The 14,394-nt window shown below is 37.7% G+C and overlaps 1 protein-coding gene across 1 annotated transcript in view; it reads left to right on the top strand.

Moving 5' to 3' along the window:
* LOC123862834 (cell surface glycoprotein CD200 receptor 1) overlaps positions 1-13,732 on the top strand; it is a 30,868-nt gene extending 17,136 nt beyond the window's left edge. The window contains 7 exon segments of the mRNA XM_064590063.1: positions 4,087-4,146; positions 6,905-7,222; positions 7,340-7,585; positions 10,982-11,093; positions 11,633-11,678; positions 12,355-12,418; positions 12,421-13,732. Of these exon segments, the coding sequence (XP_064446133.1) occupies positions 4,087-4,146; positions 6,905-7,222; positions 7,340-7,585; positions 10,982-11,093; positions 11,633-11,678; positions 12,355-12,418; positions 12,421-12,479 (905 nt within the window). The 3' untranslated portion in view covers positions 12,480-13,732.
* The last annotated feature ends 662 nt before the right edge of the window (positions 13,733-14,394 follow it).

Below are 14,394 nucleotides of genomic sequence, written 5' to 3'. Positions count from 1 at the left end.
TTTTCAAGAATGGTGATCACTAAGCAAACCAATGGCATGTCAAAAATTTTTCACTGGGTGTTATACGCAAACAATGAATCATGGAACACTACATCAAAAACTAATGATGTAATATATGGTGATTAACATAACACAATAAAAGAAAAACTAATGATGTAATGTATGGTAACATAACATAATAAATTAAAATGAAAACAAAACAAAACAAAACAAAACACTAATGAAGTACTGTATGGTGACTAACAGAACATAATAAAATAAACAAAAACATTTTTTCATACAATTTTTGAAATGTAAGTTACATTTTTCATTCAATATTTGAAATGGGTTTAAAAAAGTAGGTCTTAGCTGATATTAGTAATTTATTGTCTGTGTTCCCCACTCAGCCGTACTGTCGCCCAAAGTTGCCATTATAGTTAACTTTTTCTTTATATTTTAAATTTTTATTTTTGTTATATACCTCACTTCATTGAAAAATAATTCCGGTGACTTCAAAATGCATTCCTGGACTTATAAATATGCTTTCTAATTTCACTCAATTATTCGCCATCTAGAAAAATTAGATTCCTGGTCAACTACAGAATAAAATAAGTAAAATAATTATATAAACTATAAATCTAAAGGTTGGAAACAATGCAACAATGGTGCCCCCCAAGAATGGTGGGTTGAATGGTGTTCCCCCCCAAAGAAATATGCAGCTGAAACTTGTGAATGTGGCTGCATTTGAAAAAGGGTCTTTAAAGATGTAATTAAGTTAAAGCGCTTGAGATGAGATCATCCTGGAAGAGAGTGGGCCCTAAATCCAATGACAAGAGTCCTTAGAAGTGAAGAGAAAAGGAGAGGACACAGGAAGAGGCGATATGAAGATAGACGCAGAGACTGAAATGACACATCTACAAGCCAAAGAATACCAAGGATTGCTAGCTGCCACCAAAAGCTGGAAGAAGCACGGAGGATTCTTCCTAGAGCTGCTGGAAGGAACACAGCCCTGCTGCCATCTTAGTTTCAGACTCCTGGCTTCCAGAAATAGAAGCGAATACATTTCTGTTGTTTTATGTGACCACGTTGGTCGTCTTATAGTAAGGCAGCCCTAGGTGACTAATCTAATGAGTCATTAAATTACTTTTCTACTATAAATATATTTTAAAAAACACAATTCACGTTTGTTTCGGTCTATATATATGTACATTGTGAAAGTGTTAAATTAGACCTCTGATGTTAATGTAACAGTATAATCTTTCTGAACTTTAAAGAAAATTTGGTTTCAGATAAATAAAGAAATCACAGCACCATTGGTCAGAAGGTTGACACATTTGTTTTACTACTTTGGTGTACATGAAGCTTCAAGCAAGACTGGACAAGAACGCTTTCTATTTTCAATGAAGATACTTGATATGAAATCAGCATTCCATGGCAACTAGCTGCAGTGGAGATAATAAAACGAAAGGACTCATATATCAACAATTAACAAAGTTTAAAAAGTATTTCCAGTATCATAAAAGTAATTAGAGGAACATTTGTGAAAATAAGCATTTTCTTCTCTTCTGAAAACAATCCTTTTGCACACTTAAGAGTACATTCCGACTTGTGAGATTTATCTCTGACATGAGAGGTTGCAGATATCTTGTCTGGGAATATCTGCAACTTCGTTCTTATCAGATATAGCTAAAGTCATGTCTGGATAGTATAGGATTCTATTAGAAGAACCTGGTCTGGCATTAACTGATGTCTTCATAACTGATTTGAATGAAGTTTTCAAACACTATACTTTAAATCAAGAGTCCGTAAACTCTCTCTCATGGGCAAAATCCAGCCAGCTCATTTTTATAATTAAAATTTTATTGGAAAAAAGCCATGCCCATTGACTTATGTATTATATATGGCTGCTTTCTTGCTGCCATTGTAGGATTGAATATTTTCAATGGAGACCATATGGACTGCAAAACCTCAAATGTTTACTCTTTGGCCCTTTATGGAAAAAGTTTGCAGTTTTTTATTTTTCTCTTCCAGTACCCCCAGCCCACCTTACTTCTATCCCTTATTCCTAATACAACTTAGAGATTTCCTTTTGACACTTCCAAATGCAAACTACAATACCATCATCAAAACTACCCGCATCCTAAATTTTCTCTCATTATAAACCCTTAGTCTTGGTTGTTGGTGAATTTGACAAAGGAAGAAACTGTCAGACCTTAGACCTCTAAGAAGCCGGGTGTGATAGGATGGGAGAGGTCTGGAAAGGCTAAGTTATACTGTGTTATAAAAGAGCTTTTAAAATATAGAATATCTAAGTTATAGCTCGATTTCAGTAAGCCCTCTGAAGTCATCTCTGACTTATCTGTTTCTGGAATAGATTCTTGAGCCCAATACGAGCTAAATTTAATTGTTACAACTTCATTTTTCAAAAAATATTTTATTCATTTATTTGAGAGACAGAGAGTGCATGAGCAGGGTGAGGGGCAGAGGGAGGAGCAGGCTCTCCGCTGAGCAGGGAGCCCAATGCAGGACTGGATCCCGGAACTCCAGGATCATGACCTGAGCTGAAGGCAGACGCTTAACCGACTGAGTCCCCCAGGTGCCCCACAACTTCATTCTTTGCCTTCTTTCCAGACCAAGCCAGTACAACTTACTTGCCTAAAAAAGCCTAATTATTTTAGAGGCCTAACTATGCTTACTTCTTAGACCTTTAGTGAATTTCTTTGTTTATTTTTTAATGTGGTAGAATTGGGTACATAATTAGAATGGGAAGCAAGAAGTACATTTTTATAAACAGAGGACTCATAAAATGCTTATTAAATGGTGGTCTTATAAACCCAGAGGAAGAACTTTATTAGGCTCTTAAATCATAGAAGTATTATATTTCATTGTTGTTTTTTTAAAAAAACAATACTTAAATGGGAATTCTCAGAAACCAAGTCTGAAGTAGATTCGAACTATTTGATTGTCAGTAACTCTACAGAACGCAAGGAAAGGAATACATGTTGCTCTCAGGAACTATACACAGAAACTTGAGCTAGGTGAAGAATGTCACTTCTCTCTCTGTTTCTGCTTCATTCTTCAGAAGGTAGATGTATTAGTCAGGGTTCCTAGGAGAAACAGAACAATGAGAGATCTATCTAATCTATCTATCATCTATCTATCTATCGATCAATCATCTATCTATCATCAATCATCTATCTATCATCATCTATCATCTCTCTATCTACCTATCTATCTATCAATGTATCTAGAGAAATATTTATTTTAAAGAATTGGCTCACATGATTGTGGAGGCTTGGTGAATCCAAAATCTGCAGAGTGGGCCAGCAGCCTGAAGACACAAGGAACAGTTAGTTGTAGTTTGAATCTGCAGGCAGTGTGCTGGCAGAATTCCTTTTTCAAGAAGGTCAGTCTTTTTCTACTAAGGTCTTCAACTGATTGGATGAGGCCCACCCACATTTTGGAGGGTTTTGTTTTACTCAAAGTCTACTGATTTAAGTGTAAATCTCATCTAAAAAATACTTTCACAGACACATCTAGGATACTGTTTAACTAAATAGTGAGGAGCCATGGCCTAACCAAGGTGACACATAAAATTAGCCATCGCAGTAGGAAAAATGAGGGAAAAAGAGGGATGAACCCTTCTTCTCAAACTGGTTCCAAAATTCTTGAGAAAATAATCTGATTGGCATCTGGGTGAGGTGCTCACAACTGGATCAAGCAACTTTAATCTGGGGGTGTCATGTCTAGAAAGCACTATACTCAGCCCAGCTCATGTGAGGTACCCATGATGGACCAATCCACTATGATTAAGAAAGTGATGGAGTCAGGCTACCTTGTACAAAACTGTTGTCAAGTATACAGTATGGTGTCCCATAAATGGAATAATTGATTAAGGGTTTCTAACATAATTTTCAAGTGTTAACATGTTTTTCCACTTGATGGAATAACTTCTAATTTCTGTTTTGCAAAGCTTTTTGTGGAATTTAGTTACAGTTAACTGATTTTCTATCATGGTGTCTGTACGATTTGTGGATACATAGTGGCTTGCACTCCATTTAGGCACCTAAAATTGATTTCATTTACTTTTCTTTGAATATTTTCTAGCTACAACAAATAGGTCATCTGTGGAAGGAAAGCAGAGCAGGCTCACACCTCCTGTGGAAGGTAATATGCTTTTTAATTTTTTTCTAGGAGCCAGAACTAAAGGGAGGAAGGGAGGAACTTCCTTAGAAACGTAGTTGATGGTCTGGTCAGGGGGCCAGCCTTGAGCCCAGCTGAAGAGTATGGTGATCTGAATGCTGTGGTGTGGGGGACCCTGAATGACCCTGGTCCTCCTCCCCCAAAGCAGTTCAATTCCATGGGAAGATTATGGAGCTCTCTCTATCAGGCACTGTGCCAGGCTTTGTGGGGAGCACAGAGGTGAGCAATGTGAGCTAGACTGCCAAAGCGCCCTAAAGGGGTTCAGTTTTGTGGGGGAACCCAGAAATAAGCACAGATACCCTGTACAATAGAGGAGATAAGCCCTCACATCAGGTGTGCCGGGGATGTAGAGGAGGGAGAGAGAGCACCAAGGCTCTGAGAAGGCTTCAGGAGGATGCAGCATGTGAATTGGCTCTTGAAGGAAGAGGAGTGTTTTCATAGACAGAGGGTGCTGTGTAGGCATCCCAGACTCCAAGAACCATTGAGGGAAGACCTAGATATGCACTTGTGCTTGCTGTTTCCTTTTTGAAGTGTTGGGGCGACACAGGGATGATAAGGTTGCCAAGGTGAGTCAATGTGAAAAGAGGGCTTTCAAAGCCAGTACAAAGACATGTAAGTGTTGTCTTCAGGCAGTGAGAGATCGCTGAAGGGTGTCAGAGTGGAGAGGGTCACCCCTGGGTTACAGAATCATGTACCTGGCTGCAAGGTAAGGTATGGACTGAGGAGAGGAGAGTTTTGAGAGAGAGACAGATGGTGGTAGGCTTCTGTAGTGATCCAGTTGTTTGGTGATGGGGTCTTAAACTAGGGTAAGGCAGTGAGAACAGAAAGGAAAAAGGATTTGTGTGCAGAAGGCTGCAGGAGACTGGGGGGGTAGTCATAGACACAGGATGCAGCAACGCTGGGACATCAACTGCTCGTTCTGGAGCAAATATGAGAATCTACCCACTGTCCCTCTGTGAAGCTGGAGGTGAAATCACCATAGCTGATCACAGGGTGTGTGGAGATTATATTTGTTGGACAGGTGCCAACCCACTGAGTGTGGGGGAGTGACTGGCCATTGGCAAATTATCACAACAGGTATGAAAAGAGAAAGAAGAGGATTGGAAAGGGCGAATAACAGCAATCCCATAAGAAGTCTCATTGTAGGTGAAGGGGGATTGGTGGAGGGTCACAGAGCAGAGCAAGGTGAAAGAACAGAGACTACCCATGGTGCTTGGGATCCTCACCGATGGAGCTACTTCACTGGAGACTGTGCCCTTGTTAAAATGCATATGTTTAATTGATCAGCTCGTAGGTTCCTTTAAAATAATAGAGTCAGATCTTGAGAATAAGTATCAGGCAAAATATTAAAGCCTTAGACTGTTCACAAGCTGAAGTGCAAACAGAGAACACTCACAACATGCTCCTCAGCAGCCTCTTGTCTTTCTGCGTTCATCTTCAGCATCCTGCCCTTGGGCACATGTGTGCTCACCCACACCCAGCCCTAGCTGTTCTCCAAGCAGCTATGTTGCTGCTGGCCTCTGAGCCTTGGCCAGGTTGCCTAGGGTGGGAAGCCACCTGCAGTGGTGGAAGGAGCATGGATTTAACTGCCTCTCAGATCTGCTCTAAAATCCACCCCCACTTGCTTCCTGCAGTTGTGGGATCTTGATTTGGCTGTGACATGCAAGGTCTTGAGTCCATCACAGAAGAGGCAAGTGATACCAGAAGAGGAGAGGAGAGACCTCACATACAGAGTTTAGCACAACGAGGTTCACCCACATAACAACTTAGCCCCCCACAGCTTGTTCGGCTCACGTTAAAGTGATGAGCTTCCTGCCACTCACCTGGGTTACAGTATGTGGTACCTGATGCCCCTAATCCTCTCTCAGCAAAGCCCCCCCAGTCATGCATGCATTATGTGTGTTTATGGGAGAGCTGAGGCTTCTATCTTGGAGAAAAATCATAGGTTGCAGGGCTTAATTTTTACATTAATGATGGGCAAAAGCAGTGAACTTCTTCATTTAATCCTCATAATTAGGTAGAATGTATAGAAACAACATCTGTGAGCAAAGTTCATAGTGGGACTGTTGGGCAGTATATGTGTGACTCAGTAGGAAGGAAGGAAGATCTGTTGGTTTTACTGACTTTGTGATTCTCCAAATAAAAAGTAGCTTTAAAAAGTCCAGTTTGTTCAACCTGAATGCCATCTTATGCTTTTTATTTATGTTTGTCCGAAGTGGCACCCTTCGGGATAGGCATTTCATTCTGATATTACTGATTTAGTCTCTCTGATCAAAACTTAGGAGGAGAAAACCACATCATCAATTTTTCCACTTTCTGTCCTGAGGAGAATCAGTTATAAGATAAATCTAATAATTTCTACTACCAAAAGATTAGATTTAGATGACTTTGTCCTTTAATTTAAATTGTGTTTTCTTATTTGTTTTATACAGAACTTATGAAGCGATTTTAGACCCTTAAAATATTTCTCATACATATGATAAATATAGTTTATCTAATAACACAGAATATAGGAGACAAATGGTTTCATCTTTGGATTAGGTTTAATGTGTTATATACCATTTGGTTCATGTTTAATTTTTTATGTAAGCCTAATATTTTGGGATAGGATCACCAGCAAAGTCGTGTTCTAGTACTACTTTATGTAATATGTTGTGGAAAATTTAACACCTGAAGTTTTTTATCAAGCTTTTCTTTTCTTTCTCCTTGTGTGTGTGTCCAGCTAACACTTCTCAGTCTGTACCTGTGGCTACAAAGGCTGTGCTCACTTGCCCTCCTGTCGGCTTAACCAATGTGCTGATAATAAGGTGGGAAATAAACCTCAGAGACAAGCCTTCCTGCATTAGAGCCTACAGGAGAGATAACAATGAGACCAGTGAAAGAAACTGTACCGACGAGAGAATATCCTGGGAGTCCAGACCCGATCAGAATCCTGCCCTTCAGATTGATCCCGTGGCCATCACTCATGATGGATATTACAGGTGTGAAGTGGCCGCACCTGATGGGAATTTTGGTTTTGGATATCACCTCCAAGTATTAGGTAAGGAGCATGACATATTGTGGCACGTCAGAGAAGCAGATCTGGGACTGAACCAAATCTCTCTCTATTCCATACCCCATGTGTTAAGCCTGAAGCATTTCCCCTGCATCTCTGCAGTGCCCCCCGAGGTGACCCTGTTTCGAGGCAGCAATGGAACCCTGGTGTGCAGGGCTGCAGGGAAGCCAGCTGCACAGATCTCCTGGACCCCAGGGGGAGACTGTCACACTGTGGAACAACAGTTGGGCAATGGCACGGTGACCGTCCTGAGTACATGCCACTGGGAGGACCGCCAGGTGTCTAATGTGTCCTGCTCTGTCTCCCACGTGACCGGCAACAAGACTCTGTCCTTAGAGCTGAATCGAGGTTAGTAATTCCAGTTTTTGCTTGATATGTTCATTCTTTCAGAGAAGTTACAGGCGAATGAAACAGGAGTGTGCAGAGAATTTCTCTCAAGCATAATCTCCCCACCCTCTTTTTTATGTCCTTCTCCTCCTTAAAGCCATATTTCAGAGCGAAGTTTATTATTTAATAAAGTAAAATGAAAAATAATTTAATAATTTAATGTCCACTCTATACAAGTAGTAAGTTGGCTTGAGCAGTGTACTTTTAAATTAATACTTCTGGTTTTAGGAGAAGACTAAATTGTATTTTTAAAGAAATCTTTGTGCATTTAGAAGAAGGCTCAAGTCACTCATACATTTTCTTCACAGATTTTTAGTTTGGCGGGATTTTCTTCTCCAGGTTTTTCCTATAATTTCTTAGATATATTATAGTAGTCTCTATGATTGCTTTAAACTTTACTCTTTAGTTTCCTTAAAAATATATGTACTTATGGGGTGTCTTGGTGGCTTAGTTGGTTAAGCGACTGCCTTCGGATCAGGTCATGATCCCAGAGTCCCGGGATCGAGTCCCTCATCGGCCTCCCTGCTCAGCGGGGAGTCTGCTTCTCCCTCTGACCCTCTCCCCTCTCGTGCTCTCTCTCACTCTCTCTCTCAAATAAATAAATAAATAAAATCTTAAAAAAAATATGTACTTATTATTAATTATCATTAAGCTCAGTGACAAAATTAGAAAACCCCTATTAATCCTACTTTCCACATGGTCAAATTTATTGGGTAATCCATCAGTTCTGTTTTTTTTTTTTTTCTTGAAGACATCCCTTCTTGAGTTTTACATACTCTGTTCTAATCTGGCCTGGGCAGTCACTAGACCTGCTGCACAGCGATTGTCCTGGGCATTCTTTCCCACAGTGCTCTGCTTGATTCCATGTCTGTTTAATCTGAGTTCCTTCTGCCTTCCAGACATTTACTAGTTTTAATCTCTTTGTTTTATGCATGAAGCTTTCCTTTACTCTCTGGTAATCCTTGGTTATCCATTCATTTCAAAGTGAACTTTCAAAAATGAACTGATTGGAAGCTATGTTATCTGTGGGTGGTCCTGTCAACTAGTTAGCTTCAATAGTCTGAAAGGAGGTAAATGAAAAAACAATTTTTAGATACGGATTCTTTAGTTATCTGAAATTCTTTTCTCTGAGGCTTTTCAGGTTCTGCAGAAAATAACTCTCCAGTCTATTGTCTAAGAGGGATAACCTTGACTATTAGTGTTATGGGAGCAGAGAAGAAGAGGTGTGTGTGTGTGTGTGTGTGTGTGTGTGTGTGTGAGAGAGAGAGAGAGAGAGAGAGAGAGAGAGAGAGAGAGAGAGACTGTTCAGAACTCAGACTTTTCTTTAATACCTCTCTTCAATCTGGTACTTCCTCTCCACCCTCCATTATGTCTGGATCCTTGACTCTGGAATCTTTCCCGTTCACCTTTTCTGGGCAAACTTCCTGTTTCCTGCTGTTTGAGGAAGGTGAAGTGACCTGGCTGCACAGGGAGGGAGTGGACTTGGCAGCCTACCTCTTCTTAATACAGACCTTCAAAAAGGCTTCCAACTTTTAACTTACACTTCACCCCCCATTTGCCCCTTTTTATATATTTGACCTTTCCTATTCTAGAGTCTTCTTGGTGTGCTATGGACAGTAAGATTCTTACTTATTCTACTGTAAATTATTTGCCTTCTTCTGTACATTTTTCACCTAAGAACAAGTTGAAATTTTTCATCTGCTTATCTTCATCCATGTTCGTTGTCTATATTTAGAAAGTCTATACTTAGAAAATTTTCCTACTGATAATTTAGTAAAGTTTAAGAAGAGAGAGGAGAAAAATCCATGTCTTTAAACCACCATTTTCCAATATCCACTGTTAAGCTGATTTTAAAAAAAGATTTTAGCATTATATACTGAGGAGACTAATTGTGCTCTGCTTATGTATGCAATCTGACCACCTGGCATTACAATATGATGTCATGTTTATGGATGCTCAGACTTAAGGGACTGTCTCATTCACTCTCAGCCAGTGCTGGGGTCTCCTTCCTGTCTCTTTGCAGGGCAGATCCTCAGCCTCTGTGGCTATACTTCCAATGAAAGAAAGTGCATTAGTTTGAAAGAGGGGATTTCAAGACAATGTTGTTGATTTTAACTGTAAAACAATTTTTTCTTTTTCAAATAAAAGACACAGAAATGCAATGTTTAAAAACAAACTGTTGAAGGAATGTGGAGGGAGAGGACGCCAGCCTGCTTAGCTTCCACTTACCTCCATCTGTTGCCCTCAGCCCAATTCAGGGTACAGCAGGAACAAGGTCTTAGAACCACTGATTCCCAGAGCTGGCAATTCCTTTGTTGACTTCTCTTGTCAGACTGAGCTTTATATTGCTGCCAGAGTTAATAAATAATTGAAAGTTGCTGCCATGCATTCATGTCAGTTTCAAGGACCTGGAAGAAAGGTGACTTCAGGATTAGGTTGTTTTTCCAATTACCTTTTTTACAATTCCCCATTTACTTCTGAATATTGGAGATGAGAAACACCCTGCTATTACTGTAACTGAGAAATTTAGTCTGCACATCTCTCCTGTAGGAATTCATCATTCATGAATCCTTAAAGCCCCAAAACCTTGACTTAGGATGATGATGTCTTGCTAAACACCCTAGAATCAGAATTAATAAAGCAATTTTATTATAACAATGATTTGAACTATTAATGAGTCAAAACTGTTTAAAATAAAATCACAGAAGTGAACTTCATGAACTCTGAGACATCCTTGAACATTTATTTAGTTACATATATATATGTGTATATATATTTAATAGACTTTAGTTTTTAGAGCAGTTTTAGGTTCACAGCAAAATTGAGTGGAAAGTGCAGAGAGTTCCCATATTACCCCTGCCCCAACACATGCACAGTCTCCCCCTCTCTCTACATCACCCATGCCATACTGGTATATTTGTGAGAACTGATGAACCTATATTATCACAACATTATCACCCGAAGTTTGTAATTTACATTATGGTTCACTCTAGGTGTATATTCTATGAATTTTAGCAAATGTAGAAGTAGCATATATCCACCATTGTAGCTTCCCATGGAGTAGTTTCACTATCTAAAGGTCCTCTATGCTCCAGTTACTCATTCTTCCCTCTACCCTAACCTCTAGCAACCCCTGATCTTCACACTGTCTCCATAGTTTTGCTTTTTCCAGAATGTCTATATAATTGGAATCATACAGAATGTAGCAGTGTCAGATTGGCTGCTTTCACTGAGTAATATGCATTTAAATTTCCTCCATGTCTTTTCATGAAGCTCATTTCTTTTTTGTGCTAAATAATATTCCATTATCTGGATGCACCAGAGTTAAACCATATATTTTTGTGTCTATATTTACAGGTGACCAATCACCACTGAAATTAACTATTTTATCTATCACCTCCTCTATTTTGATTACCTTGATCATTGTGGGATTCATTGTGGGATCCATTTTGAAAATCGATTGCTGCAGGTATTGAGTGATGTTTTTTCTTAGTTTAATTGGGCTAGAAGGGGTCAGATATATGGAATTGATGGGCTAAAATTAATATGTTAACATCAACTCTCCCATAATCAAGAAGTGTGTCCTAAAGGTGTTAGATTTGGACTACTTTAAATGACAAGAGGGATTTTTGCTTGGTTACTTAGCCATGCAAGCATAGTGAAATAGGCCATTTAGGGCAAGATCCTGGTAGAGACATTGTATGCTGATTTGTATTTGAGAAAAGAATTACAATAATTCATATTATGTACCAATAAGGATGTGTCACATTTATTCCATATATCATGCTTCTGTTGCATAATTTCACTCCTCTCCCCATATCCAGAATTATGTCATTTAGGTGTATTAACTACAAGTAACATTCTTATTTCTGGTAATTCTTTTCTGCTTTATTATGGCTTCTATCAAAAATGAACCACCCTTGTCAATAATATACTGTTTTGTTTTCCCATTTTTCATTAAATAATGATGTTTTCTACATTCACTCCAGCTTATTTTTATTTTTGCAGAAAATGCAAATTAAAAAAAATGGAAGCTACTTCAGTTGTTGAGGAGGTAAGATAACATTAAAAAGAATATTTGCAAACTTTCAAGCCTCAAAGTGAAAATATAGCCATGCAATTTGTAATTTGCCTCAATATTAGTATTTTAATTAAAAAGCAAAAATTCTAATTTCATAATGCTAGTACTCAGGTGTACGTGTTTTGTTAATTATCTACCTTATACTATTTATACACATTCCAAGCAATATTTTCATTTCAAGAACTGTATCTTACAAAACACATGTTTGCCAAATTTGGACTATAATGTTTGGAGAAACTGAATTGGTCTTTCCTCCCCCATGAAACCATCTCCAGTTCTTGACTTCCCTTTCTCCATATCATCATCATTTCCCTCTTACTTGCTTTTAAATCCTCTTCTGCTCCATAATCTCATAGCCAGTACCTTACCAAGTCTTTGACCCTGTCCTTTGAAATACCTCTCATGTTACTTCATTCTTCTCCATTACTACTGTCACGCAACATTATCATCTCACACTGAAACTTAAATAATCAATAAATTTTTTGACAAAATAATAGAAAACAGTCTTTCTCTTACGGCCATGTAAGCCCAGAGACACAAATATAAGCACTCTTGTAGATACTAAATCTGGGGGCACCTGTGAGAAGAACATAAGTGGTTGGTGACTTCCAGCTTTTTGAATTGATTTTAACTTTGAGTTCTTTCTTAGGAGGAAATGCAGCCTTATGCCAGCTACACAGAGAAGAACAATCCACTCTATGATACTGTGAGCAAGTGAAGAGGTTTCAGGTTTTACAAAGTGAAGTTGATGGGCTGTGTCTCCATACTTCATAAGTTATTGGAATCTAGCAACAGAACAAATGAATAAAGATACAGCAGGACTACTATTTTGATTTTCTTAGAGTTCTAGCATGGAAAACCTATTTTGGAATTAGCTTTTCAAGGATTCTGAGAAGATAGAGATTTTTAAAAGGTTTTCATACATATCCTTATATATTAAAATTTTAGAATGTTAGCTGCTATTAGGTAGTTCTCTGAAGAACTGATATTATTACAAAGAAAGCAAATGCTATGATAAAATATTCAAATTGTTTAGTATAGTAGATAATGAAAACTGAATTTCTTCAAGAAAGAACTCCGCAGAAGGAAGAATCAAGATATTTTATGTATTCTTCCAGAAAATTTTATGTATATATATCTGTACACCAAGGTATGGGTGTGCATTCATAAGTCTATTTACATATATAAACACATATCCTTGTGAAGACACAAATGGGAACATATCATGATGCTCTTCTGCACTTATAGAAAGCTAATAATATGATAAGTCTTGAAGATCTTTTATATCAATACAAGCAGAGCTACCTCATTCTTTTTAATGGTTATAAAATTCCATTGTATGGTTATGTCATAATTTAATTAACTACAGTCCTAGTGGTAGACATTTAGATTGTTTTAAGTTTTATTTGTTTGTTTTGGTATTATAAACAATACCACATAGAATGTTTCTTGTGGATAGATCTCTTTATATTTGTTTAAGTATATTTATAGAATAATTTCCCTGAGTGGAATTTCAGGTCAAAAGGGTTTGTGCATTTTTTATTGATTGATATGTCCAATTGTATCAATTGACGTTCCCTTCAACCATGTTTGAATGTGCCTTTCCATATACTGTTATTTTAATATCTGCAAGATTCCCACCTCTTGTTTTTAATCAACCAGTTAACTAATGTGATGTAAGATTATAATAAAAATTACACTATTTGACAAAACTGGATTTATGTTTTCCTGTCATGTTGATGAGAAAGCAGGAATAAGAGAGAGGGAACACATGTGAGGAATTACTTTCTGAACTCATATCTCAATAGAGATTGATAGCTAATGCCTAATAGTTTTTCATATATGATAAACTGAAATTGTATATTTTTATGATGTACATTTTATTGTGAGGTATTTAGCAAATAACAGATGTTGAGTATATAAGCAGCTAAATATGCATTATGGGGAAGAACTTGGGTATCCATAAAATATGGTCTCTGTGCTAAGAGAATGGCCGAGCGATGACATGACCCTTGCCCTCAATTTTTCTGTGGAATATAGTATTAAGAATGTGTATATTAATTGTTTTTAATCTTATGAAAAATATATTTTATTTATAAAAATTTATGAAAAAATAAGTCTGCTTTTCCATAGCAGGAAAAATATTAAAAATTTTCATCATGGTAGAAATTAAAACAAAATCCATTCATTCGTCCATTTTGCCATGTGAAACAATTAAGACAGCTCTTTTGTCAATGTTTTCCCCTCTCCAGACATTTTTGGCTACACTAGGCTTTATCATTAAAAAGATTCTTAGTTTCTTTTGGAGGTAAACACATTTAGCACATGATTTTGACCAAACCAATTTGACACCACTTGGCTAAGCCCCCAAAACATTAAACTTCCCCATATAAATATTACCAAGCAGTGCACAACAATAGACATCAAACCCTGTCCTTTACCTTTTCTTAATTCTTCATCCATCCCTGGGTGGGATGAGGCTCATAGTTAACTGGGTTCAAAAATATCTGTTTAACTATTACTAAAAAACAAAAAAAAGCAAAATTGTGTTTACATCTTAACTTGATAATATATCTCAAACAGCCATATAAATGACACTTTAAAGACTTCAAAATAGTTTTTAAATGTTAAATTATGTTGCACAGGAAACAAATGCATTAAAATCTTCCCCTACAGGGGTGCTAAATGT

This window comes from Mirounga angustirostris, unplaced genomic scaffold (genome assembly GCF_029215605.1).
Source record: "Mirounga angustirostris isolate CCGP_5_RB_7025 unplaced genomic scaffold, mMirAng1.0.hap1 SCAF_1, whole genome shotgun sequence".
Lineage (NCBI taxonomy): Eukaryota > Metazoa > Chordata > Mammalia > Carnivora > Phocidae > Mirounga > Mirounga angustirostris.
Note: the sequence above shows the minus strand (reverse complement) of the source record. Positions and strands in the feature narration are given on the sequence as shown.